Genomic DNA, 25,230 nt, shown 5'->3' with positions numbered 1-25,230 from the left:
GCGTTGGCTCCCCGCGAACGCAAACTTTCTTCTTCTTCGCGAAATAAGTGAGGGAAGGGTCAGCGGGCGTTGCAGGAACAGGACACTCAACGCATTGGCTGTTTATCTCTTGTTGGACAGCAGCACGCGGCGTTGATATGGCCGGGCGTTGAGGATTTCTCCCGCTTCGGGCTGGCGGTACTAAAATTCCAGACCCCTGCGACTGCAGCTCGTTACTGCTTTGGCCGGTGCTCAACGAACTAATCTCGCCTGGAAGAAGATGGGCTTGCGAGCGAAGAACAGGCGGCCACCGCACGAAGGGGATTGCGGTTCGACTTGCGAGTGGGCACCAGCCTCGCACGGAAACTTGGAAACTCGGCCCACCGTGTCCTCAACAGCTGCGTGGGCGCGGATAAGCGCATGGCGGCGACTTGTTGAGTGCCTCTGCCCCAGCATTTGTGTAGGAACATACCGCAGACCCCTGCCGCCGCTAGTGACCCATGATATGCGGGCCAAATCTGAGCTCCTCTCGAAAAAGTCGACCAAGACGGCGCGACCATAACCACGCCAGCGCACCGCTTCCGACCCATTCCTCACCTCCTCCCCGCCCAATTGCATAAGCACTCCCTTCTGATTACTTTTCTTAAACCCTGGGGCCGTTCGTAATCCTGCTGCCTGCGGTATTCTCTCCACGCCCCTCGCACACCGCACCGCACATAGCAAGGGAGCTGCTACACATTACTAGCAGTACGGGCCCTATCCCAGCACACCGGCCAGATTAGCTTCTGTCTGAGTGAAGAGGTACGCATCGAGTCTTTCTTGCGAGCAATTCAAGACAGCTGTCTTCCGGACGTCTTTTGGCCCGGGCCATTGCGTCGATTGCATCGCTCCTTCCCCGCCATACCAGACGAGAGCTCACACTGCTCAGACGCTCCTTCCTGCCCACGTCGTTCCTTCCACACCTATAATCTGTCCAAGGTACGCGCCTTCCGTTGCTCGTCACTCACCCCCAAATACCTCCGACACTCAGCTAACCACCTCACCAGTAATCCCTCACTCCGCCATGTACGGTTCCGGCCAGCAGACGGGCATCTCCACGCCCCGCTCTGCAGCAAACCTGCGCCCGCTCATCCTCTCCCACGGCTCGCTCGAGTACACGCTCCTCATCCCGACCGCCCTCCACTTCAATGCACAACAATTGAGGGACACGTTCAAGTCGACGCTCCCAGAGCCCACCGACGAGCTCGCCCTAGACGATGAGCCATCATCGGTGGCGGAGCTGGTGGCGCGATACCTTGGCTTTGTTGCGAAGGAGGTAGAGGAGGGGGAGGACCCTGACTCTTTCGAGGAGGTGCTCAAGCTCGTTCTTACCGAATTCGAGCGTGCCTTCCTCCGCGGCAACGAGGTGCACGCGCTGGCTGCATCTCTGCCCGGCATCACCGAGAAGAAGCTGGTCACAGTCCGGTCATACTACGCTGCTCGCGCGGCGGTAGAGAGGCCGATCAAGCACCACGAGTCCGCTCTCTTCCGCGAGGCTTCCGACGAGAATGCCTTCATCTACGCTGTTCTCGGCGGCCAGGGCAACATCGAGGAGTACTTCGATGAACTCCGCGAAATCTACAACACCTACCCCTCATTCGTCGAGGACTTTGTTGCGGCCGAGGCGCAACATCTCCTCGTCCTGTCGCGTGACCCACGCGCTGAGAAGCTCTACTCCAAGGGCCTCGATGTCATGCGATGGCTCAACAACCGAGACTCACAACCCGATACCGACTACCTGGTTTCGGCACCTGTCAGTTTGCCCTTGATTGGGTTGACGCAGCTTGCACACTACGTCGTAACGTGCAGAGTGCTCGGTAGCCATCCCGGCCACGTACGCAGCCGCTTGTCTGGTGTAACCGGTCACTCGCAGGGTGTCGTTACAGCCGCCGCTATCGCCGAAGCTAAGAACTGGGAATCTTTTGAGCGATCTGCCAAGAAAGCCATTGAGATCCTCTTCTGGATCGGTGCGCGGAGTCAGCAAGCCTTCCCCAGGACCTCGCTGGCACCGACAGTCTTGCAAGACTCGGACGAGAACGGCGAGGGTGTACCCACGCCTATGCTTTCCATCCGTGATCTCTCAAGAAAAGCAGTCCAGGATCACATTGACGCGACAAATGCCCATTTACCCCAAGATCGGCACATTGCCATCTCTCTAGTCAATAGCGCTCGCAATTTCGTAGTGACTGGTCCACCAATCTCTCTGTACGGTCTCAACCTTCGTTTGCGCAAGGACAAGGCCCCGACTGGCCTGGACCAAACGAGAATCCCCTACACTGAGCGCAAAGTGCGCTTTGTCAACCGCTTCCTACCCATCACTGCTCCTTTCCACAGCCCATATCTGGTAGATGCGACCAAGCAGCTCGAAGATGATCTCAAGTCAATCAAGATCTCCACTGCCGATCTTGGCATCCCCATGTATGACACACATACAGGCCAAGACCTTCGCGAGACCGAGAGTGATAACATCGTGCCTCGTCTTGTCAGCATGATCACTGCCGACTCGGTCGAGTGGGAGAAGGCAACTGTCTTCCCCAAGGCTACCCACATTCTCGACTTCGGCCCCGGTGGTATCTCAGGTCTCGGAGTGCTCACCAACCGCAACAAAGACGGTACTGGTGTCCGTGTTATCCTTGCGGGTGCCATCGACGGACAGAATGCCGAAGTTGGCTACAAGCCTGAGATCTTTGACCGCGACTTCGACCATGCTGTTAAGTACGCTGTCGACTGGGTCAAGGAGCACGGACCGCGTCTTGTCAAGACATCCACTGGCCAGACCTACGTCGACACCAAGATGAGCCGCATGCTTGGTTTGCCTCCAGTGATGGTGGCTGGTATGACGCCTTGCACTGTTCCATGGGATTTTGTTGCAGCGACCATGAACGCCGGCTATGAGATCGAACTTGCCGGTGGCGGCTACTACAATGAGAAGACTATGACTGAAGCTATCACCAAAGTCGAGAAGGCGATTCCTGCTGGTCGTGGTATCAGCGTCAACCTCATCTACGTTAACCCTCGCGCTATGGCCTGGCAGATCCCCCTCTTGGCCAAGCTCAGAGCCGAAGGGGTTCCCATCGAAGGTCTTACCATCGGTGCTGGTGTTCCATCCATTGAAGTAGCCAACGAATACATCGAGACCCTTGGCATCAAGCACATTGCCTTCAAGCCTGGTTCCGTCGAGGCTATTCAACAGACCATTAACATTGCGAAGGCGAACCCTACCTTCCCGGTCTTGATGCAATGGACTGGTGGTCGTGGTGGAGGTCATCATTCCTTCGAGGACTTCCATCAGCCCATTCTGCAGATGTACAGCCGTCTGCGCAAGTGTGAGAACCTGATTCTCGTCGCAGGTTCCGGTTTCGGTGGCGCCGAAGACACATACCCATACCTCACCGGTCAATGGTCTACCAAATTTGGATACCCACCCATGCCATATGACGGATGCTTGTTCGGCAGTCGCGTAATGACGGCGAAGGAATGCTACACATCAAAGATGGCCAAACAAGCTATCGTTGACGCCCCTGGTCTTGACGACGAGGACTGGGAGAAGACCTACAAGGGCCCAGCTGGAGGTGTCATCACTGTTCGCTCTGAGATGGGTGAGCCAATCCACAAGCTTGCCACTCGTGGTGTCATCTTCTGGCATGAGATGGACCAGAAGATCTTCAGTCTCGACAAGGCCAAGCGTGTCCCCGAACTGAAGAAGATGCGCGAGTACATCATCGAGAAGCTGAACAAGGACTTCCAGAAGGTCTGGTTCGGCAAGAACAAGAAGGGAGAGTCGGTTGACTTGGAAGACATGACCTACACTGAGGTTGTCCAACGTATGGTAGACCTCATGTACGTCAAGCACCAATCCCGCTGGATCGACCAGAGTTTGAAGCGCTTGACTGGCGACTTCATCCGCCGACTGGAAGAGCGTTTCAGCAAAGCTAGCAGCGAGTCACTCATCCAAAACTACGATGAGCTCAACGACCCCTTCCCAATGCTTGAGAAGGTCTTCAAGGCTTACCCCGATGCCGACAACCAGCTCATCAGCGCCCAAGATGTGCAACACTTCCTGTTGCTCTGCCAACGTCGTGGACAGAAGCCTGTACCGTTCGTTCCCGTCCTTGACGAGACCTTTGAGTTTTTCTTCAAGAAGGATTCACTCTGGCAATCCGAGGATCTCGATGCTGTCGTTGACCAAGACGTTGGCAGGACATGTATCCTTCAAGGACCCATGGCTGTCAAGTACTCCACCAAGGTTGACGAGCCCATCAAGGAGATCCTGGATGGTGTCCACGAGGGTCACATCAAGCTCCTTATGCACGACATCTACGGCGATGACGAGTCCAAGGTTCCCGTCATTGAGTACTTCGGTAGCAACCTGCTAGCGCCACCCCAGGGTCTAGAGGTCGATGGTCTTACCGTCTCAGAGCTTGAGAACAAGGTCATCTACCGCCTCTCCGCTGCTCCCAACGCCACAATGCCAGAAGTACACTCATGGCTGCAACTCCTGGCAGGCTCCAGCTATTCATGGAGACATGCTTTCTTCACTGCGGACATCTTTGTGCAGGGTCAGCGTTTCCAGACCAACCCTACTTCCAGGGTCTTTGCTCCCACACCCGGCATGGTTGTCGAAATTCAGAACCCCAACGAGCCTGCCAAGACTGCCATCATCGTCAAGGAGCTGCACCACGGCGGCAAGCTAATCAAGACCGTCGAAGTCAGCCTCACCAAAGACAGTGAGATCCTGCTCAACATCTACGAGGAGCGTACCGCCATTGGACACGCAGTCGCATTGCCTTTCCGCTTCACCTACCGTCCTGACGTAGGCTACGCGCCTATCCATGAGGTCATGGATGCCCGAAACGACCGCATCAAGGACTTCTACTACAAGATCTGGTTTGGAGATGAGGCATGCCCATTCGATGCGTCAGTCACTTCACGCTTCGATGGTGGCCGCGCCACTGTAACAAGTGAGGCCATCAACGACTTCGTCCACGCAGTCGGAAACAAGGGTGAGGCCTTTGTTGACCGACCTGGCAAGGAAGTCTACGCCCCCATGGACTTCGCCATCGTTGTCGGCTGGAAGGCCATCACCAAGCCTATCTTCCCTCGCGCAATCGATGGTGACCTTCTCAAGTTGGTCCATCTTTCCAACGGGTTCCGCATGATCTCTGGCGCTGAGCCCTTGAAGAAGGGCGATGTTCTCGACACCACTGCACAGATCAATGCTGTCATCAACCAGGACTCTGGTAAGATGGTAGAGGTCTGTGGCACCATCACCCGCGATGGTAAGCCAGTGATGGAAGTCACTAGTCAATTCCTCTACCGCGGCGCATACGATGATTTCCAGAACACGTTCCAGAGGAAGGTCGAGAAGCCCATTCAGCTCAACTTGGCTACCAGCAAGGACGTGGCCATTCTGCGATCAAAGGAGTGGTTCAACTTTGAGGAGCCTGAGATCGACCTGCTGAACAAGACCTTGCTCTTCAAGCTCGAGACTGTCGTGCGATACAAGAACAAGACAGTCTTCTCTGACATCGAGACTCAAGGAGAGGTCTTGCTCGAACTCCCGACTAAAGAGGTGATCCAAATCGCTTCCGTGCAATACAGCTCGGGCACCGCATACGGCAACCCCGTCCTCGACTACTTGGAGCGCAATGGAGCTGCGGTTGATCAGCCAGTGCTGTTCGACAACGCTATCCCACTTCACGGCAAGGCACCGCTTCAGCTCAAGGCACCTGCTTCCAACGAGAACTATGCTCGCGTCTCTGGCGACTACAACCCCATTCACGTCTCACGTGTCTTTGCTAGCTACGCCAACCTACCTGGTACGATCACCCACGGCATGTATTCCAGCGCAGCTGTCCGAAGCTTGGTAGAGACCTGGGCAGCCGAGAACAATGTCGGTCGTGTTAGGAGCTACCACGTCAACCTCGTGGGCATGGTGCTTCCCGACGACATGCTCGACGTCAAGCTTCAGCACGTCGGTATGGTGTCTGGTCGTAAGATCATCAAGATTGAAGTCAGCAACCAGGAGACCGAAGATAAGGTCCTCCTCGGTGAGGCTGAGGTTGAGCAACCCACTACCTCCTACGTCTTCACTGGACAAGGATCGCAAGAACAGGGTATGGGTATGGAGCTTTACAACAGCAGTCCCGTTGCCAAGGAAGTCTGGGACCGCGCCGACAAGCACTTCATGGACAACTACGGTAAGTCTGCACCAATCATCTACATCATACTGTGGCTAATTCACAACAGGCTTCGCCATCACCAACATCGTGAAGAACAACCCCAAGGAGCTCACTATTCACTTTGGTGGCCCAGTCGGCAAGGCTATCCGCCAGAACTACATGTCCATGACATTCGAGACTGTTGCTGCGGACGGCTCCATCAAGTCTGAGAAGATCTTCAAGGAGATTGACGAGAACACCACATCGTACACCTACCGGTCGCCGACTGGTCTGTTGTCAGCGACTCAATTCACACAGCCTGCTCTGACACTCATGGAGAAGGCATCGTTCGAGGACATGCGCGCCAAGGGTCTGATCCAGGTCGAGAGCACATTCGCTGGGCACTCTCTCGGTGAATACTCCGCTCTTGCGGCCATGGCTGAGGTCATGCCTATCGAGAGTTTAGTCTCAGTCGTGTTCTACCGTGGTCTTACCATGCAAGTCGCGGTCGAGCGTGACGAGACCGGTCGCTCCAACTACTCCATGTGCGCTGTCAACCCCAGCAGGATCTCCAAGACCTTCAACGAGCAAGCTCTCCAATACGTTGTCGAGAACATTGCCGAGACAACCGGATGGCTTTTGGAGATTGTCAACTACAATATCGCCAACATGCAGTACGTTGCTGCCGGTGACCTCCGCGCTCTCGACTGCCTTACTGGCGTGACAAACTATCTCAAGCAACAAAAGATCGACATTCAAGCGCTCATGCAGACTCTGTCGCTAGAGGAAGTTAAGAACCACCTGGTCGAAATCATCAAGGGTTGCGCCGAGCAGACAGAGGCCAAGCCCAAGCCGCTCGACCTCCAGCGTGGCTTCGCTACCATCCCGCTCAAGGGTATTGACGTGCCCTTCCACTCGACCTTCTTGCGATCCGGCGTCAAGCCCTTCAGGTCTTTCCTTCTTAAGAAGATCCACAAGACCTCCATCGACCCTAGCAAGCTAGTCGGAAAGTACATCCCCAACGTGACTGCGAAGCCATTCGCGTTGACCAAGGAGTACTTCGAGGACGTGTACAAGCTCACCAACTCACCCAAGATTGGCAACATCTTGGCCAACTGGGAGAAGTACGAGGAGAGCGGCAAGGAGGAGACCAAGACCGAGGCTGCTGCGTAAAAGCATGTCGGTATGTATGCATAGACAGATAGATACGAGATTCCTTGATTGGGGCGTTTGGCGGTTCAACAAAGTAGATGATTGGCCATTTGATATCCAGGTTGGAGGCTTCGATGCTGCTCTCTTCTTATGATGATATTTAGTAATTCATTCGTTCGAAAAAGACTTTTACAAGCTATACTTGACAGGTGTAGAAAAAGTGTGAATATTCGTGAGATGACGCTTTTCCACCAGTTCGCCAACGTATGCTAGCTTTTGCGAGCCCCAAGCCTACCCTACGACAACCCTAAGAGAATGAAAACAAATCGAAAGAATGCGCTATTCAAGTCAATCACAAAAAAAAAAACAAAGATACACAATGAAAGCATCATCATAGAAAAGAGTGTTTTATCGGAACAACCCCCGTTTCCTCGGCGTCCTCCCCCCATCTGCCGTCACCACCCCCTCCTGCACCGATCCCTCCCTCGAACTCCCCAACGCGGGCATAGTATGCGCATGCACCAGCGGCGGCGCCTCAATATGTCTCTGACCCTGATACGGCGTGTTGTGACTCTGATATGGCGTTCCTTGTAACTGCTGCTGTTGCTGCTGTTGGTACGGCGGTAATTGCTGCCAATTCTGCTGGTAGCTTTGCTGGTTGTAACTATCGTTGTAACCGTTGCTGATGACTCTGTGCGGTGTTTGTGGGATGAATTCGTTGGGTTGTTGGTGGTGGGGTTGTGTGTGGTGGGATTGTTGTTGCTGGGAGCGGAGGAGGCCGAAGGCCCAGTTTGAGAGGTTGAAGCCGCCGAAGATTATTATGGCTGTGAAGATCTGAAAGGAGGGGTTAGTCTGGGTTGGGGTATATATTTGGGGGTTAGTGGTGGTGGGTGTGTTGGAGGCTGTGGGGTTGGGTTTGGCTGCGCTGAAAGCAATTACAGGACTGGGTGTAGTGGGTGTGCGAATGTGTATGCACACAATCAATGTGCTCGCGCCGTTCGTGGACAGCTCCATACACAGCGACCGCCGGCATACCGAGAAGAATGCAACATACCATAGACTTATAACTAAACTCCTCGACAAAAGAGTTGAAGATCATAGCAAACGTCTTCGCCGTCACCGTCGCTCTTGCAACTTTCTTCGGATCACGGTTCATGCACGTCTCCCAGACACCACATGCCCGCTCCATCGCCGGCACGACTTCCTCCGGCCGACACCGGTTCCGGTTGTATTCAATGGCGCATCCGGCGATTTCAACCATGACCTCCGACGCGTGTTTGGAGGACTCGATGTCGACGTCGGTCATGACGCCCGCCCAGGCGGAGTAGACGATGTAGATGAAGAGGCTGCCGAGGAACATGTTGACGGTGAGTTGGAGGTAGTAGGATAGAACGGAGGGGAGGTTGGGGTGCGCTTCCACCCACGAGAGGAAGCCGCCTACGCTCATAGCGAGAGTCTGCTGGACGGGGCCTGCTTCTTTGGGAGGGACTTGCGGTCGTCTTTGGAGTTCGTTGTCGGAATCTTCGCCGTTGTCGTCGTGTACTGTGGCGCGTTTCTTGGACCGTGACCGCTCTGACCGGCGCTTGACTATGCGGTTCTCGGCTTTCTTGGAGTAGTACTTTTGCGATGCGTCCTTGTCTTTTTCCCGCTCTCTGTCCCGCTCTTTGGTGGGGCTCGGCGTGGACATGAAGGTCCGCTTGAACCAGCTGTCTCGCCGCCCGCCCTTTGCATCGCCGTTGCCTAACCGCCCCATCTTGCTCGCCAATTGTGTGTCTGGCGTGCCAGGGTCGCTGTCTACCTGTGGTGTACCCGGTGTTTCCCCGCCGGAGCTGAAGTCGAGGTCGTGTGAGGGCGTTCGCATAGACCACGGGCTGGGTTGGATGTGTGCGGGCACCGAAGATGCGGGTGTAGATGGTAGCGGCTTGCTGGGATCGCGGCTGAAGTATGTCATGCGGTTGTCGGGGTCGCGCAGCCGATTCGGTGTCGCGAAACCGTTTTTGGAGGGCGAGTCTAGGACGGAGTGAGGACCTGGCTGGCCGAAAGAAGGCCCTGAAGTCAGCGGTTGTGTTTCCCCATGTGTGTTTCGTCCGAACGCGAAAGAGGGGCCTGGGGACTCACGCTTCTTTTGTTGGCTGGCAGCGAGGAAAGGCGATTGAGCGTCGATGGGGCCTGTTTGGTTCGTCCACTCAAAGTCCATGGGCGTCGTCGAGGGGCGGTGACTTCGCGACATGATGTTTGCCAGCGAAATTACGGGACAGGTGGAAGGTTCGGTTCGGTGCGTGCGTCGTGGCGTGTTGCGCTGTTGTTGATCAACACTTGTGTGTCTAGGGTCACAGTTGCGGACTTCCGGCACTAGTCTCGATTCGGCTCACTACAGTTGCAACAATGTTGTAGGTTTGATTGCCACTGGCGAAGAGAGTACTGTTATTTTGTATCTAATCACCAAAGTGAGACGTTCGAAACATTGTGAATTAACCGAATGCACGAGCATGTCTTAGTGCTTCGGGAGGACGCCTAGTAGCAAGTCACCCTCTCTGCCAGCTTCCTTAGAGTTCATAGAATTTCATGGTAGTAGGTATAGTACAGTGAAGATCAGAATGCAATGCCTCTGAAAGGCTCCCATATGAACAGAACTCCCTAGAACAATGATAGCCGCCTTCTCCTGTTAGGCATCTCTCCTTGCCAAGTAGGTGGCATGACGGATGAGACTCCAAGTGATTCCGCAAGCAAGCACAATTCGTCGTGCTGAATTTTTACGCCGTCATCTCCAATCTGACACCTCTCAAAACAGCTGTGTCTCAATCGCTGACTACGCTCCTTCTAGGCAGGCGTAAGACCAACCTGTGTACCGTTCATCGAGGCCAGAGTCAGTGTGAGACCCTCTCGCCATGGACCTGGGTCTCGGCTCTCCATCGTCTTGAACTCCTGCACCAAACGCACAGTCACGTAGCTCGCCTCGGTAAGCGCGTATTGCTGGCCGAGACAGATACGCGGGCCGCCGTTGAAGGGCAAGTATTCCCAGCCGGGACGGAGTGTCTCCCACCTCTCAGGCTTGTACTCGTCTGCGTCTGGGCCGTAGAGGTCGTGGCGGCGGTGCATGGTGTATGGTGAGTAGCCGACGGTCGTTCCCTTGGGTACGAACAAAGGTGCTTGGCCGTCTGGGCCACCACCTCGGGGCAGGACAGAGTCGCGGATAGCAAGGCGAGAGTTACCGGGGACGACTGGGTGGAGACGGAGTGCTGGACAGAATTAGTATAGCGATGGGATCAGCTCGATGGACAAACTTACATTCGTTGAGGCACCACTTGACGTATTTAAGGTTCCTCAACTCCTCATACGTCGGTGTGCGACCTCCCAGTGCCGCAACCTCTTCCCTCAACTTGGCATAAATATCAGGCCTCTTCGCAATTTGGAAGAACATGTTGCTGAGCAAACTAGCAGTCGTGTCACGTCCGGCAAGCAGGATGTTGATAAGTTCCTCACGAATCCGCTTCTTGTCGGTAGTCTGCTTAGCTACTTCTTGAATAAAGTAGTACTTGTCGTCCTTGCCTCCAGCGCTCTTCTCAGCATCCAATTCTTCCCTGAAACGGAGCGCATCGTCGACGAACTTGTCGACGTAGGCGTGGCAGATGTTGATGGCCTTCTTGCCCTCTGGGTTCTTGCGGAATCGGTCGAAGATGCCCCAGCGGGTGCGGGTCGTGATGTCGTCTTGTGCGGCGGTGAATGCCTTGCTGAAAATGACGTCCTCGTTGTTTTCGTCCTCCTGGCCGATCATGCGGAGCGAGTTGGTGGAGTGGTTGAAGAGGAACTCTGTTGCGGTGTCGATGGTCAAACGGAAAAAGAGCTCTTGTAGATCGACAGTAGCGCCATCCTTGGGGATATGCTTGAGCATAAGCTTGAAGTGCCTCTCGAACGCCTCGATATCCGCCACTTGATCGCGAGCGAAGTTGGGTCGCAACAAGTGACGGCTATTAGCCCATCGCTCACCATCCGCGTTGAAGATACCGTGGCCCAAAAGAGGAGTAAAAGCACCCTGCCTATGACCAAAACCGTAATCCTTGAACTTCAAACTCAAGATCGTCTTGACGTTCTCCGGCTCACACGTCGCAATGAAAGGCATGGTAACCAGCCTGTTATGGAAAGTGTTACCGAGCCGTCCAAAGCGCTTTCTGTTCTCTTCCAGCAGGATGTGGTGCTTGCTGTTGTATGCCATGACCTTCACATTATCAATTCCGAAAATAGGGTCTTTGTGGAACTGCGCCGTGCAGGGCTGGCAGCCATTCTCTTTCTTGAAGCGCTGGCGCGCGAGGTAGAGGGCAATACGGGTGTATAGGATATAGGAGATGGCGGCTCCCGCAACGATGAAAAGTAGTGGCGATTGCGCCATGGTGTCTGTAGGAATTGTGTTGTTGGAGAAAGGTAGTGGTTTTCGGAAAAGGTTTTAGTGATGACGTCGAGGAATGTCGATAGTGTAGCCGCGTCTTCGTGGGAGCTATTTGTATGCCTTCGTCAAGGCAGTCGCGTTTATTCCACGAGGTGTTTAACCGGTGCCTCGCAACGAACCCAGTTGTTGATGTGGAAAGAGTGATTGCAGGGTAATAGACACAGCCGCTGTCAGGTCCGCCTTGAATCCACAGTACGAAGCGTCTGTTGCTGTGCCAAGTCCAGGTAACAGACACCCAAGTCCTCTTCCCCTTGTCTTACGTCCGTATGCAATCAATGTCTCTGTTCTTACTCGCAGAAAGATTTGTCGTGCGACTGCTCGGCCGAGGTCCGATTAACTGTTCGGTCTCCGTCGTTGTTCCGCACTCCGCAGTGCTGTCCAATAATCCCGGTATTACCACCAAGAAGCGGATGGTCGTTCAGTATAGCCACGGGCTTGGCTGAGTAATCCCAAGGTTTGTCGTAAAATGTCAACACAGCAAAAATATATCACTACCTAGTCACGGGGCCAGCCACTCTCTTATACCACCAACACTCGTCCGAAATTCTAGGGGTTCCACAAGGCCATCGTCTAACACGCCCACGGCACACTTACAATTTGAGCATTCAGCTCCGGACACGGTGCAAAGCGGCGCCCGACTGCTGAGGTAAACGCCCATTCGGAATGGAATGCGCTCGCGGAGGCTAGAGCATAGCGTGCGTAGGTTTTCGGTGATGCCGCTGCTGCACCATCCCTGCTCTGCCCCGTTACCGAGGCTGATTCGCGGGGGTCGTGATTCGCCAAATCTGATACAGCAGATCTGCGAATTCGCATGTTGGACCTAAACGGGTTACTGCCCGATGGTGTTGTATGCATGCTCGGAGGACTCGGAAGTTACTGTAATGAGGTGGGATGGGTAGTCATGTGTTGCAGGCGAGAAGGGCATGTTGCTTGTTGCGGGAATCATCAGAGTCAGCTAGCTAGAGGGAAATCATAGGTCCATAGGGAAATTGTTACAATGTAACACAGGCTACGATAGTGTGCACAGTCAGCTCATAACTTTAATTCGACGCTTTCACTTGAATTACGACGTATATAATGTTGCTACATGCCAATGTCTTGAGTTGCTGATGGTGAAGTCGATACACGTCACCCGCGTGCGCAAGCGCAAAGCCCACGTTTGGGTCTGTCCAAACGGCCCGCTGCACGAGGCAGACTCCACTTCACATGCTGCCTCCGAGGGTACAGCGTGGATCACTAATCCGATGAGATCCACTTCATGTGATTGATCGTTTCCTTCTCTAGGTACTCATATACCTGTGTGTAGTCTTTGCACACGTGCTTCGCATCCCAACCGTCACTCCCACCTCGATCTTCTCCATGCTCGTCACCAGGGAAGCTTGTCGCAGCCCCTTCTAGCGCCACATCTCCGGCGCACATTATCGCCTGTCTAATGTATTCGAAGCAGTGGTTGATATGCCATGGCATCTTGACGGGATTTGCAGACACAGGTGACGCGACCATGAGCTTCATGGAGTTGTACGCGCCCAGTATAGTGTAGAGGCAGTGCAGCTGATGCGTCACGGACGTGGTGAAGACGGTGTGGTTGGGATAGTCGTGTATCGGGTGTGGGAGGTTCGAATATTCGGAGGGGTTCTTCACGTTGACGTAGCCCAAGCCCTCTATGGAGATCGTCAGCACTGTTGAACCTCAAGAAACCAGAACGATGTACATACCTGGTACGATGCTTAACCATGCATGCTGTGTCTCGTTGCTCCAGAACTCCGCCGCATCTTCTGGGGCGAACACAGAACTGGGCTTGAAGCTCACAATCTGTTGCGAGAACGTTGGCGCAAATCCTGTAATGTCTCCCGCGAGCTCGTATTGATGGCTTTTCGCATGCTTTTGCCATCTCTTCTCCACCAGCAACCCCACAATGACGAGGAGAAGCGCCGTGTCCAGTATCCAGCGATAGCCCTTCAGCCTCTTCCACGCCGTCTTGCGTCTTCGTCTCGGCCGGACTGCATCTTCTGTGTCCCAGTCGTCAACCTCCGTACTTGAATCCGAGTGATCGTCGGTGTTGCGTAAGGCGTTGTATCGTTGGTCGGGCTTTAATGGGTCGTTGGTCGCGAAGGCCATGATGGAAACGTCGTGAGTCGACTTGTGTGGTGCGAATGCTGGCATTACTGTAGCTGTGGTTTGGTAAGGATAAATGGGTAAGCGCGTGTATACAATGGCGTTGACGCGGCATCGTCTTCATCTGCTTTGGTGCTCAAACGTATACTGCGACGCCAATCGTTAGATGATACGTGATCCGGCTTGGAGGACGACGATCGGCAAGCCGAGCCCTGGATCATTAGCATAGATCAAATACATTATTAGAAGTATCAGCTTTCGGAACGCATTGTAACAGCATGCGCGTATATGTACGGCGTGCTGCATTGCATGTCATCGCGCAAGAGGCAGGCACGAGTGGCAGACGCGCCGCGATAGATATCAGCGCAGACATTACGATGACGCGAACTCAGATCGAAGTTCAGATCGAAGGAAGAAGGCAACACAACAATTTCGTTCATATTCATGGTAGAGTTAGAGGGTTGGCGTCGGTGACGATGCTTTGGACGCGATGACGCTAATCGGAGTCTATCGATAATCACGCCAAGGACTCCCTAGCCCACACCACCTGCCACTGCATTCGGCATCATCACCGACCACCCTCTGACCATGAGATTGAGATCAACGCGCTCCGATCCGACTCATACTCTACAGGTTATCGATGCTCTTCGAGCGAAATTAGAAGATACCATCGCCACATTACCTCCGGCCCATCCGTCTGCTCGGCCAGCATCAGCCAGCATCATCCACTCGCCTTCGCTTCCTCACTCCACGATTCGTATGTGGCGTTTATTAGGAGTCTGCTGTGGTGGATGAAGGATGGAAGGTTCGCTGCTGTTCCTGAGCGCCTGTGCGGCATGCTCCTTGACGGTCGGCAACGTCACCGTTGAAATATCCTCGTCAGTGAAGAGACCGAGTGCCTCAACAGACAATTCTTTTCTGCGCGATGGTGACCGTGCTGCTGATGCGGCATGATTACGCGCGTGCATGCGCTTCTTCCCCAGCGACACAGAATCCCTATGAGCAAAGAGTTCTGGCGACACACCGCCCGAATGTACAATACGAGAGTGCGCGATCGTGACAGAGTCGCGATGGTCGCGGAACTTGGTGTCTGCTTCTTCGAGGTTCGAGAGCTTTCGGATCATTGGTGATGGCTTGGTGATCCTTCCTCTGGTATGCGGGATCTCGACGCTGGGGACGACAAGAGAGTGCTCGGAGGATGGCGATGATCCTGCTACTGGGGCGTGCGTCGGCGTTACTTGTAGAGCATCTCGAAGTGACAACTCTTCACAAGACGCGCTCCTGGTCAGCGGCGCGCTTACGGGGCGTGATGAGACGCTAGAATGTGCACCGCTTGTGATTCGGCTGTTTGGAGGTACTGTTGCTGCCAGGTCTTCGTCGTCGTCTACTGCACAGTCGTAGCGAGTGGCTCGACCATCATCATCAGGGAACACCACAATGGTGGGCTTGAAGCTGTCTGATGGGCTATTCCAGGTTCCCGACCATCCTGCGAGCTTCGAGTTGACTCGGTCAAGGCCACCACGTTTGGCGCTTGGGCTGGCAGTTTCTAAGGCATGACTTGCTGACGAGCTTCGTCGTCCCCGCGTCCTGATGGTATGCTCTTCTGGCACATCGTCCCAGATTACCTCATAGCTGCCACTCTTTGTCTCGATGATTTGCATGGTGGGTGTTGCTGGGTCGGCGCTGTCGTCGTGGGTGAGACCCTGCGCGTCCCACGAGGGAGCTATGGCGATAACATGTACGTCTGTCCGTGTAGTAGCTGGCTCCGCTGCAGCGCTCTTTGCTATGTTCATCGTGTTCGGGCATGATGGGCATGACTTGACGAGTTCTGTATGATTGCTGGCCGACCTGGAGCTCTCTCCGGTATCACTTGCTAGAGACCGAGTCGAGACTTCTTCCGTGATGGGTGCCGGGGGTAATGAGATCGATTGCTTCGAACCACTTTCTTCGAAATCGACAGTCTTCACGCGACGCAAGGTCTTGAGCTCGGCGTTGATGCTTTCTTGTTGCAATCCGGTCGGTGGTGTGGTTGTGGTACTCTTCGCTTTCTTCTTTATACATGGCTTCAGCTTCGCATTCCCATGGCGCGTCTTTGGATTTGCAAACGCTCTCGCTGGGTCTGGCTCTGACTTTGAACGCACAGCAGTAGACCTGATGGGACTTGGCCTTGCACCCTTTTTGATCTGGTTCTTATTCGGCTCGGGGGTTCGAGATCGCTTGGCCATGGGCTTTGTCTGCTCAACGAGTTGCTTCTGGAGGCTAGCAGACGAAATGTTCGGATCATGGTACTGAGATTTTAGTTCGTATCTGGAGTTGCTGATGGAGCGCTGAGAGCCAGGGCGTGGAGGCCGTAGCTGGCTACGTGTCGGAGATGGGGTCGGACGGGTTGTATGGCGCCCATCCTCCTTCGAGCGCACCGCCTCCAACGCGGCAATCGCAGTCAAGCGCCCATTTCGTTCTTGGCTCGGTATGACCAGTTCGCTCGCAGATCGTTTCAGCGACCGTCTAGAACTCGCCTTCGAGGGTTGACTCGCTGACATATCAGTCCGATCGTCGCTCGTCGTCTCGGCATCATGCGAAGTTGTCATTGCAAAAGCAGAGTGAGGTTTGCACTCTTGATCAGGTGTACGAGGAGGAGTGTTGGGGGTTGCCTCTTTATCGGTTGTGAGGTACGAGGTGAGCTTGGTGATTAAGCCATCGCCGGAGGTCCCAAGCATGGTAGCTGCAGATTACGATGAGTACGTCAACCGGACAGTAAACATTCGTCAGCGTGTGGATCGGAGTGTGAAAGGCGATGGCAAGTATCGTGATATATAGATCGTGACGTAGGAAGTTCGAAAGTCAGTGATAAGAGGATTTAGGTGACGTTCCAGTCGCGAGAAACGTGTGTGCAGTAACAGCCAGGGCAACTGTGCAATGGAAAGATCTGGACATGCGGAAGGAAAGTTGCAACTTGGGACGGGAGCTCTTACCCTCCACAGAGCCATCATGTTTTGGCCTCGGGAAGTTGCACTCGCATGAGCGATAGCTCAATCGCACTGCCTTGAACAGGCAGGGCATGCTGAAGTCGAGATAAAAGAATGCGAATCAAACTCCGGTTTCTAGAAAGATATGTGGAATCAAGCCACCGTTGACGCGATACGGCTCATGCTCTTCTGCAGCTTGCAATGATTAGGTATCCATGAAGGCAAAGGCGACTTCTCGCGTGTCAACCCCTCAATGACGGTCGACTGAACACCACTCCCGGTACCGACCGAACTGGGCATCTCACTCCATTACTGATTCCGACGTCAAAAGACGGCTTGAGTGTACTCTCTAGAGGCTGAACTATGTTGAACTAAGTACCCCCCCGCCAATGTCGCATGCCCGATCGGGGATAACGCCTGCCTCGGCACCATTTCCGGTCAGCGACTCACATCATGTTCTCGAGAAACGTGCGCATCCATCTCCACGAACCTGCGTCATTATTGGGGAATCTACAAGGTGCTTGCTGTCCACTGCGCACGCTGGTATGACTTAGTGACATCCATGGCAGAGCATCTCTTCCTACATGCCGCTTCTTCGACGCCATTTGCCTGGACTCACGGCTTCTGCGAACGCCATGCCGCTATTGCATTTGTACCCTCGTCGGTCGCAGCCAAACAGACAGCGCACGTGTGTCTGCTGGTCTGAATATGCATCAAGATAGCCTCGTGTGCCTGGCTGCCGGGTCGCGTCATCGCGGGATCATCCCGGTCCTGACGGGCATGTATATAGGCTGTTGACATTCTTCAGAAACCATCTGCTCAGGCACGCGACAGTCTACCACCCTTCGCAATGTTGTTTGTCGCTTCGCTCGGCGTTCTGGCGCTCTCTGTCAACCAAGCTTTTGCTGGTCCGGTCATCACTCGAGATGATAATGCTGCTGCAGCAAATGTCACCACCTGCAATGGCAAACTTTACACCTACGAACAGCTAGCAGGTTATGGAAAACTTGTCAGCGATGCTCGTGACAAGTTCGGCGACACGATTGGTGGTATTGGAAGCGCCATTGCATTCGAAAAGAAGTCGTGGAAGTACAAGAAAGGCTCCTACCAGGGTGTCGTTTGGGGTCTGCCTGACCGCGGCTGGAATACACAGGGTACCCAGAACACTCAGACCCGCATCCACAAGTTCAGCGTTGTCTTCACACCGGTTGAAGCAACCCTTGAGAAACCGGTCAGCCCGAACTTCCAGTTCTCTTACATCGACACTCTGCTTCTCACTGGACCTGATGGTACGCCCTTGACTGGTCTGGATCCGACGGAGACCATTACGTACCCTGGGTTTCCCACTCTTCCTTTAGCTAGATGTAAGTTCCACAACCTTATATCAATTAGCAGTACTGATAGTTGCAGACACTGGCAACGGCTTCGGCCAAAATGGAACAGGTGGTGCTCGCGTTCCGCTAGACACCGAAGGCCTTGTCCTCGGAGACGACAAGACTTTCTGGATCAGTGACGAATACGCCGCGTACGTCTACCAGTTCGATAAGAAGGGCAAAATGATCAAGGCTGTTCGCACCCCCGAGGCTCTTGTTCCCCGCCGTAACGGAACTGAAAGCTTCAACGCAGCTTCTCCACCCATTTACGACCCGGATGTAGAGATCACGCCCGAGGATCCCGACAGTGGCAGAGGCAACAACCAGGGCCTGGAAGCTCTGACTGCCAGTCCAGATGGCAAGTACCTCTACACCATGCTCCAAAGTGCTACCATCCAGGACGGCGGCAGCTCCGCGAAGAAGCGTCGCAACACTCGCCTTCTCAAGTACCGTGTCAAAGACGACGAGACCAAGCTAGAGGCGGAATATGCTGTTCAGCTTCCTGTGCTGCCAACAGGGCGCGTCGCCAGCCAGTCCGAGATGCACTACATCTCCGAAACCCAGTTCCTTGTCCTTGCGCGCGACTCCAACGCTGGTCACGGAGCAGAAAGCACGTTGTCTATTTACCGGAACGCGGATGTAATCGACATCTCCAAAGCCACCAACGTCGCAGGCACAGCGGCCGATGACATCAAGGGACAAATCGCGAGCAAAGATGGTGTATTGAAGAGCAGCATCGTGCCTGCTACCTATTGCCCATGGCTGTCCTTCAACAACAACGACCAGCTCGGCAGATTCGGTCTTCACAATGGCGGCGAGCAAGATGCGAATCTGCTGAATGAGAAGTGGGAGAGCTTCGCTATGTTGCCCGTTGACAAGGACGATAAGATTGGCAGGAGCGAGAGGCAAGATGAAGATGAAGGAAAGCAGTACTACTTAGTGTCCTTCTCCGACAACGACTTCATCACTCAGAACGGTACGATACATTTACTCGTGTTCTTACGCTCATGCTAACGTAACGCAGGATACATCAACTTTGGTCAGAACAAGTACGTGGATGCATCTGGTTACAACCTTGACAACCAGGTTTTGGTATTCAAGGTCAAGCTTCCCAAGGGAGCGAACCCTTTGTAGATTTTCATAGATGATGTGCGCTGTCGCCAAAATCTCCATGCATAATGTACAATTCATTCACTACAGCTACATGATTCGACTACACCCTCATTCCGAGTCTGAGGCAGAGCTATCTTCCTCATCAGAAGAAGACATCGCAACACTATCCCCAGACTCCCTTTCACTTCCCATATCCCTATCTCCAAGATCACGCACAACCTCATCCAATCTCTCTTCGATGACGTCATCCATGGTACGCTTCTTCGGGACGAGGGACATGGTACAACCTCCTCGAGAGTTGCGACTCGTGGCGGCGGAGTCCCTCCTCGAGACACTAGCAGAAGTGCTGGCGCCCTCAACCGCATCTGAGTCTCCAATTTCCTCTTTCGCTTCCTGTCGTTTCATCTTAGCTTCTTGTTTCCTGTCGAGCTCACTGTCTACCCTCTCTATAGCGAGCTTCAACGCCTCTTCTGCTTCGTGTCCCTCGGCGACAAGTTCGAAGTACACCTTGGCACACATTTGGTTGTGGCTGACCGGTTCTCTCTTCGTAGCAGCGGTTTTGCCTATCTTGTATGGCTTTCTGGGTTTCCATACGGAGAGGCCTGGTGCTTCTTGGCGAACCACGACACCCGACGGGAGATAGAAGTCCATATCTTCACTTTTGCCCAGACTAGTCCGGCCGGCTCCACATCCTGGACAGGTCTTCTTATCGCCCACTAGATAGTACCGTCCGAGACCATGGTTGACGTCGCATCGCCAGGCAAGTTTCTCGTCTGCTTTCTGCTTCTTCCAGTAATAGCAGTCGGGGATCTCTTGACCGTGTTCCATAGTGGTCGATCCACTAGGATGGGGACCAAGGTCAGGCTCTGGCTCTGGTTCTGGCGTCGGCTCGGGTGTTGGCCCTTTCGGCCGTACCTTTGGCCGAAGGTAATAAACTACTGCATCGACAGCAATCTGCCGAGCCACTTCTTCAGTCGCACCAGTACCCACGGCCTGCCAATATGCGTCCTTCGCCACAGCATTGTGACAGGGTCGGTCTGACTTGCGAAGTCGAGCAGTCTGCTTGCTAGGCTTCCAACGCATGTCTGGTGCGGGTTGATGGTAAAAAGACCTCAGTGGCATGTAAAAGTCCATCTCAACAGCATGGTTGTCACCGAGCGAGGTGTTACAGCCTCGACAGTTCTTGCGATTCCCGGAGTTGTAGTAGTGGCCCATTGCATGTTTGCAACGACATCGCCACGCGTACTTCTCATCCACTGAGATCGGCTCAAAGTAAGCGTTTGGAGGAAGGTGTTGATGCAGTTCCAAAGTCGTAGATCCACTCGGATGGAGCGATAGTGGCTTGTTTGCCAACGGACTCTTCACGATTGACTGATTGGTCGATTGCTTGCCTGGCTTGGGTGCAGTCGATTGCTGCTGGGTAGAGTGACTTCGCATGACTTGCTTGTTTGCGGTTTCGTTCTTCCTCCTCCTCTTCTTTGGGGGCTCTGAGGATGTCTTGTCAGATTCAGAACTGCTAAACGACCCACCAATATCTTGTCGAAGGATCTGTGGAGGAGAGCAGGAAGAGGACTCGAGAGTATTCATGTCTGAGTCTATTGGGAGACATTGCGATGCACGCGAATCAGGAGTGGTAGTTTCAGTGGACAGGCTTTCACTGTTCTGCTGTGATCGAGCGGAACTTCTGGCTTGCTCTCGAAGTCGCTCTCTAGCTGCGATGGCTTCGAGCTTCTTCTGGTAGTCGTCGTTGGCGGTGGGACGAATACCCATAGACATGGCTGCTGCAACAACTTGCTTGAAGTTCTGGAATGCATGATCGAGAGCCTGTGGTGGGTTTCCCCACTTAAGTGTCAGCCGGCGCTTGTGATCATTGATCAACCTGGTTCGCCAGTGGTGTACCTTCTCTACGTGCTCGGTGCCGTTGCTTTGCTTGCATGCACCGGCACGGTCACTGATGGGTACTCCAGCATCATGGGAACCGAATAGATCTTCGTAACGAGGAAAGGGTTGATGGGATCCCTCTTCCTGTGCATCATCTAAAGACAGGGCATCTACAGGGTCGTGATACAGTTGCGTGAGATCTGACAGTATCTGAGGCTCTTGGTGAACATCAGCCGCCTTTGCTTCGTGACCGATATCGAGCGGAGTGCTTGTAACGGATTGAGGGCCGTGGAAGTCCGACATTGTGGCCAGCTGCGGGAATGGAATCCAGTTCCGACGAGATGACGCCAGTCTGTCATCTCTGGTTGCTGCTCCACACATGTTCTGACCTTTACGCCTCTTGGATGTTGAGAGCTTGACAGCACGACCGATGGGCAAAGTCATACTGAAGTTCTCCTTTCGAAACAGTGTCTGGGATACAGCATCAAGATCTTCCAATGGACCGGCCTGATAGCCAAGTTCGTACTCCTTGGTTGAGTATCGTACCATCGTAGGATGTGAGCTGGTACGGTGCCAAGACACGTTGACTCTGTCTGCTACAGGAAAGAGATTGCCAGGACCGTACTTTGAGAATGGTTTGGTGTCGAGAGCATGTGGATCGAGGAACGGCGCGCCGTCCATGCCGTCTCCAGCGAGAAGGTGTACAGTGCGGCAATGGCCATTCCAGATCATTTTCTTCGTGATACTGTTGATCTCATGTGATACAGACTTCATGTACTCGACGATACTTTGGCGGCCGCTGTTTGCATCTTCAGAACACTTGGCGAGGCGGTCGGGATGCAAGGCATGTGCTATGAAGTTGTTCAGAAAGGTGGCTTCGTAAGTCTTCTGGCTAACTTGGTAAAGCACGTAGTTGATGTAGTCGGACTTGGAAGGTATACGACGGTTCAGATGAACACCGGCACGAGCTCTTTGAACACGCGTAGGGTTCTGAAGGTTGTCATTGCTGTTTGAAGGAGCTGAGAAATGTAAGCGAACAGCCTCTATGCAGAGCAAGCTTCTTACCAGCTTGGAGTGTAAGACCACTGGGTATCCGGTGTTGGTCGTATGTTTCCGATACGAATAGTGAGTCTTCTTCCTCGTAAGCGTCCGCGGTTGGGTTGTGATGAGTTGACTGGGGTGTAGCATCGATGGGTATTCGAGATGGAGCGCCGAAAGAGCCGTCGCTCCAGTCGATTTCATCCTCGTCAGCGTATACCATGATGTTAGAGTAGGTAAATGAAGTTATGAGCAAATGATAGATATCGATGTTCAGAGATAGAATGATGGGATTCGAGAAGGAAGAGAATGATACTCTGATGACCTCGCCGCATAAATCCTGACGCGAGTTGGGCGCATATGCAAACAAAAGACATCATTCTAGCGTGCGAATTCAGTCATACTAGAGCCGGATGTGGATGTTCAAGATTCAAAGAAGGAGCAAATCGAATGCATGTGCAGCGTTTGTTAGAGACCGGAACGTAGACGGCCACCCAAAAGCCGCGTCTTGGGTCCGATGGATGGCCGATTTCGAGGAATCGATCCACCATGTTAGCGATTGAATGATGCTAGTGGGGGCAAATTTGGGAATGCGGCCTGGACAGGAGGCTACTGTTCGTTTGATGCCGAGGAATGCTGGAATGTCCGAGCTGAGCGCCAAACGCACTTTTGGGCGCCGAGGACATTGAGTGACACATAATTCGAAAAGACGGTAAAGTAGATACGAAGCAGTCATGCCGTAGACAAGGTCAGTGTGCGCATTCCAATCGACTCACACAGGCTATGCGTAGTTGAAGTCATAGCCGACTGGACGCGATGCCGACATACATGTGCGAGTGCCGGTCGTCATTGCGGACGGATTTGTGCACTAAGACGATAGCGAGTAAACACGGAGTCGCGAGTTTCGACCTTGTAGGTTGGCCGTGACGTGCAGCGCTGGAGTTGTGGAGTGTTGAGTGGAGGTGAGGGCTGGGGCAGCTTGGATGGCGGCGCACGGGCCAGTGGACCCTGAAACTATGTCGATGTGGCATTTCGAGCATCTTGAGGCCTCGAGCTCCAATTGCTCTCTCCACATTCAAAATGGGAAGGAAGCACGTGTCTTCGCTAGCCTTCATTCTCCCCATCTTAGCCAGTACCGCAGATGCGGCGTCAGACCCCGCCCGGCCGCGGGGTGTCGCTCCGGAGTGTAAGTTGCATATGTCACAGCTCAGGGAGAGCTTCCGCATAGACGCTGGAGTATAACTGATAGTCAATGTGCAGTTGCAAAGTACTACAAGGATGCCGAGACATTCACTTGTATCTCGAATCCGGCCATCAAGCTCCCCATTGCACGCCTGAACGACGACTACTGCGACTGTCCCGATGGCTCTGACGAGCCAGGCACCTCGGCGTGCGCCTACCTCTCGCCCCTCTCCCCACCACAGCCCCTAGGCTTCCAGGGCAAAGACGTCAACGCTACGCCTGCTCTTCCTGGCTTCTACTGCAAGAACAAGGGCCACCAGCCGAGCTACATTCCCTTCACCAACGTAAACGATGGCGCATGCGACTACGAACTATGCTGTGACGGTAGCGACGAATATGAGCGTGTGGGAGGCATCAAGTGTGAAGATAAGTGTGCAACAATCGGGAAGGAATGGCGGAAGGCGGACGAAGCGAGACAAAAGAGCCTGACTGCTGCGAAGCAACGGCGGAAGGAGCTCATCGCCGAGGCTGGTCGTATGCGGAAGGAGGTCGAGGACCGCATTCAGACACTCAAGACGCAGATAGAAGGTGCGACTCTCAAGGTCGACGGGCTGACCAAGAGCCTCGCCGAGATCGAGAGGGCCGAGCGAGGCAAGGTCGTCAAGGGCGCAGGCAAGGGCGGCAAGATCACAGTGCTGGCCAGCCTCGCCAAGGACAGAATCCAAGAGCTTACCGATAACGTCAACCGCGTGCGAGACGAGAGGAATGCGGCACAATCACGGGTTGAGGAGCTCGAGGGCATGTTGAAGCGCTTCAAGGAGGAGTACAACCCCAACTTCAACGACGAGGGCGTGAAGCGTGCCGTGCAGGCCTGGGAGAACTATGCTGCGCAAGAGCGTCCGGGACCCAACAACGCTCTAGACCGCGACCTCGATGAGATTCTCAAGCCGGACTCTGAGAGCGCCATCAAATGGGACGAGTTCGAGACAGTCGAAGAGTCTGACGTGGAGCTCCGTAAGCAGTATTTCCATGACGCATCCAAAGCTATCTACTGACTATCGCACGCAGTATACAAGTTTGAGGAGTACCTTCCCGACTCCATCCGTAGCTGGGTTGACAGCAAGCTACGCGACTTGCGTGTCGCGCTCATCGAGAACGGTATCCTCGCAGACCCCACGAGCGGCGACGCTCCCGAATCAAAAGCCATCACCGACGCCAAGTCACAACTCGACTCCGCGAAGAAGGAACTTGAAGGCGACAAGTCGGAACTTACAAGACACGAGGAGGATCTCACCAAGGATTACGGACCAGACTCCATCTTCCGCGCCCTCAAGGACCGCTGCACCTCCACTGACTCTGGCGAATACACATACGAGCACTGCTTCCTCTCAAAAACCACTCAGAAGCCCAAGAAAGGCGGTGGTCACACTGGCATGGGCAACTTTGCACGCATTGAGTCCATCACCGTCGATGAAGAGCTTCCTGCCGATGGCAAGGGCTTGGGCAGTGGAGAGAGGATTGCAATCAAGTATGAGAATGGCCAACACTGCTGGAACGGCCCCAATCGAAGCACCATGGTCATTCTGGCGTGCGCCGAAAACGATGAGATATGGAAGATCGTCGAGGAAGAAAAGTGCGTCTACCGAATGGAAGTAGGTACGCCTGCAGTCTGTGGCATCGATGTACAAAAGGCCGCGCCGGCGCACAATGAGCTGTGAAGAACCGAAGTTACGTAGCGACAAATTGGGTAGGAAGACATGACGATGTTCTGGAACATGTATCGTTGT

General features: G+C 54.0%; 8 protein-coding genes across 8 annotated transcripts; 3 read left to right on the top strand and 5 right to left on the bottom strand.

Annotated features, from left to right (window-relative positions):
• Nucleotides 1-1,042: 1,042 nt before the first annotated feature.
• J4E78_008797 (uncharacterized protein) lies at nt 1,043-7,352 on the top strand (the record flags this gene model as incomplete). The annotated part of the gene is made up of 2 exons (XM_049369397.1): nt 1,043-6,218; nt 6,268-7,352. 2 exons carry the CDS (start codon nt 1,043-1,045, stop codon nt 7,350-7,352), a joined length of 6,261 nt encoding a protein of 2,086 aa, XP_049218721.1.
• A 387-nt stretch (nt 7,353-7,739) lies between these two features.
• Nucleotides 7,740-9,528, bottom strand: J4E78_008796 (uncharacterized protein; the record flags this gene model as incomplete). Its single annotated transcript, XM_049369396.1, has 2 exons — nt 7,740-8,165; nt 8,386-9,528. The coding sequence occupies 2 exons, from the start codon at nt 9,526-9,528 to the stop codon at nt 7,740-7,742; spliced, it is 1,569 nt and encodes a 522-aa protein (XP_049218720.1).
• Nucleotides 9,529-10,151: 623 nt separating this feature from the next.
• J4E78_008795 (uncharacterized protein) lies at nt 10,152-11,718 on the bottom strand (the record flags this gene model as incomplete). The annotated part of the gene is made up of 2 exons (XM_049369395.1): nt 10,152-10,570; nt 10,620-11,718. 2 exons carry the CDS (start codon nt 11,716-11,718, stop codon nt 10,152-10,154), a joined length of 1,518 nt encoding a protein of 505 aa, XP_049218719.1.
• Nucleotides 11,719-13,011: 1,293 nt separating this feature from the next.
• Nucleotides 13,012-13,938, bottom strand: J4E78_008794 (uncharacterized protein; the record flags this gene model as incomplete). The annotated part of the gene is made up of 2 exons (XM_049369394.1): nt 13,012-13,436; nt 13,491-13,938. 2 exons carry the CDS (start codon nt 13,936-13,938, stop codon nt 13,012-13,014), a joined length of 873 nt encoding a protein of 290 aa, XP_049218718.1.
• Nucleotides 13,939-14,633: 695 nt separating this feature from the next.
• Nucleotides 14,634-16,607, bottom strand: J4E78_008793 (uncharacterized protein; the record flags this gene model as incomplete). The annotated part of the gene is made up of 1 exon (XM_049369393.1): nt 14,634-16,607. The coding sequence occupies one exon, from the start codon at nt 16,605-16,607 to the stop codon at nt 14,634-14,636; it is 1,974 nt and encodes a 657-aa protein (XP_049218717.1).
• A 1,099-nt stretch (nt 16,608-17,706) lies between these two features.
• On the top strand, nt 17,707-19,363 carry J4E78_008792 (uncharacterized protein; the record flags this gene model as incomplete). The annotated part of the gene is made up of 3 exons (XM_049369392.1): nt 17,707-18,220; nt 18,267-19,205; nt 19,254-19,363. 3 exons carry the CDS (start codon nt 17,707-17,709, stop codon nt 19,361-19,363), a joined length of 1,563 nt encoding a protein of 520 aa, XP_049218716.1.
• An 87-nt stretch (nt 19,364-19,450) lies between these two features.
• J4E78_008791 (uncharacterized protein) lies at nt 19,451-22,484 on the bottom strand (the record flags this gene model as incomplete). Its single annotated transcript, XM_049369391.1, has 2 exons — nt 19,451-22,242; nt 22,289-22,484. 2 exons carry the CDS (start codon nt 22,482-22,484, stop codon nt 19,451-19,453), a joined length of 2,988 nt encoding a protein of 995 aa, XP_049218715.1.
• Nucleotides 22,485-23,341: 857 nt separating this feature from the next.
• J4E78_008790 (uncharacterized protein) lies at nt 23,342-25,161 on the top strand (the record flags this gene model as incomplete). Its single annotated transcript, XM_049369390.1, has 3 exons — nt 23,342-23,447; nt 23,522-24,457; nt 24,512-25,161. 3 exons carry the CDS (start codon nt 23,342-23,344, stop codon nt 25,159-25,161), a joined length of 1,692 nt encoding a protein of 563 aa, XP_049218714.1.
• Between the last annotated feature and the right edge of the window lie 69 nt (nt 25,162-25,230).

Source organism: Alternaria triticimaculans (assembly GCF_023758025.1).
Source record: "Alternaria triticimaculans strain BMP 0046 chromosome Unknown scaffold_17, whole genome shotgun sequence".
NCBI classification, from domain to species: domain Eukaryota; kingdom Fungi; phylum Ascomycota; class Dothideomycetes; order Pleosporales; family Pleosporaceae; genus Alternaria; species Alternaria triticimaculans.
This window is presented reverse-complemented; position numbering and strand designations above follow the sequence as displayed.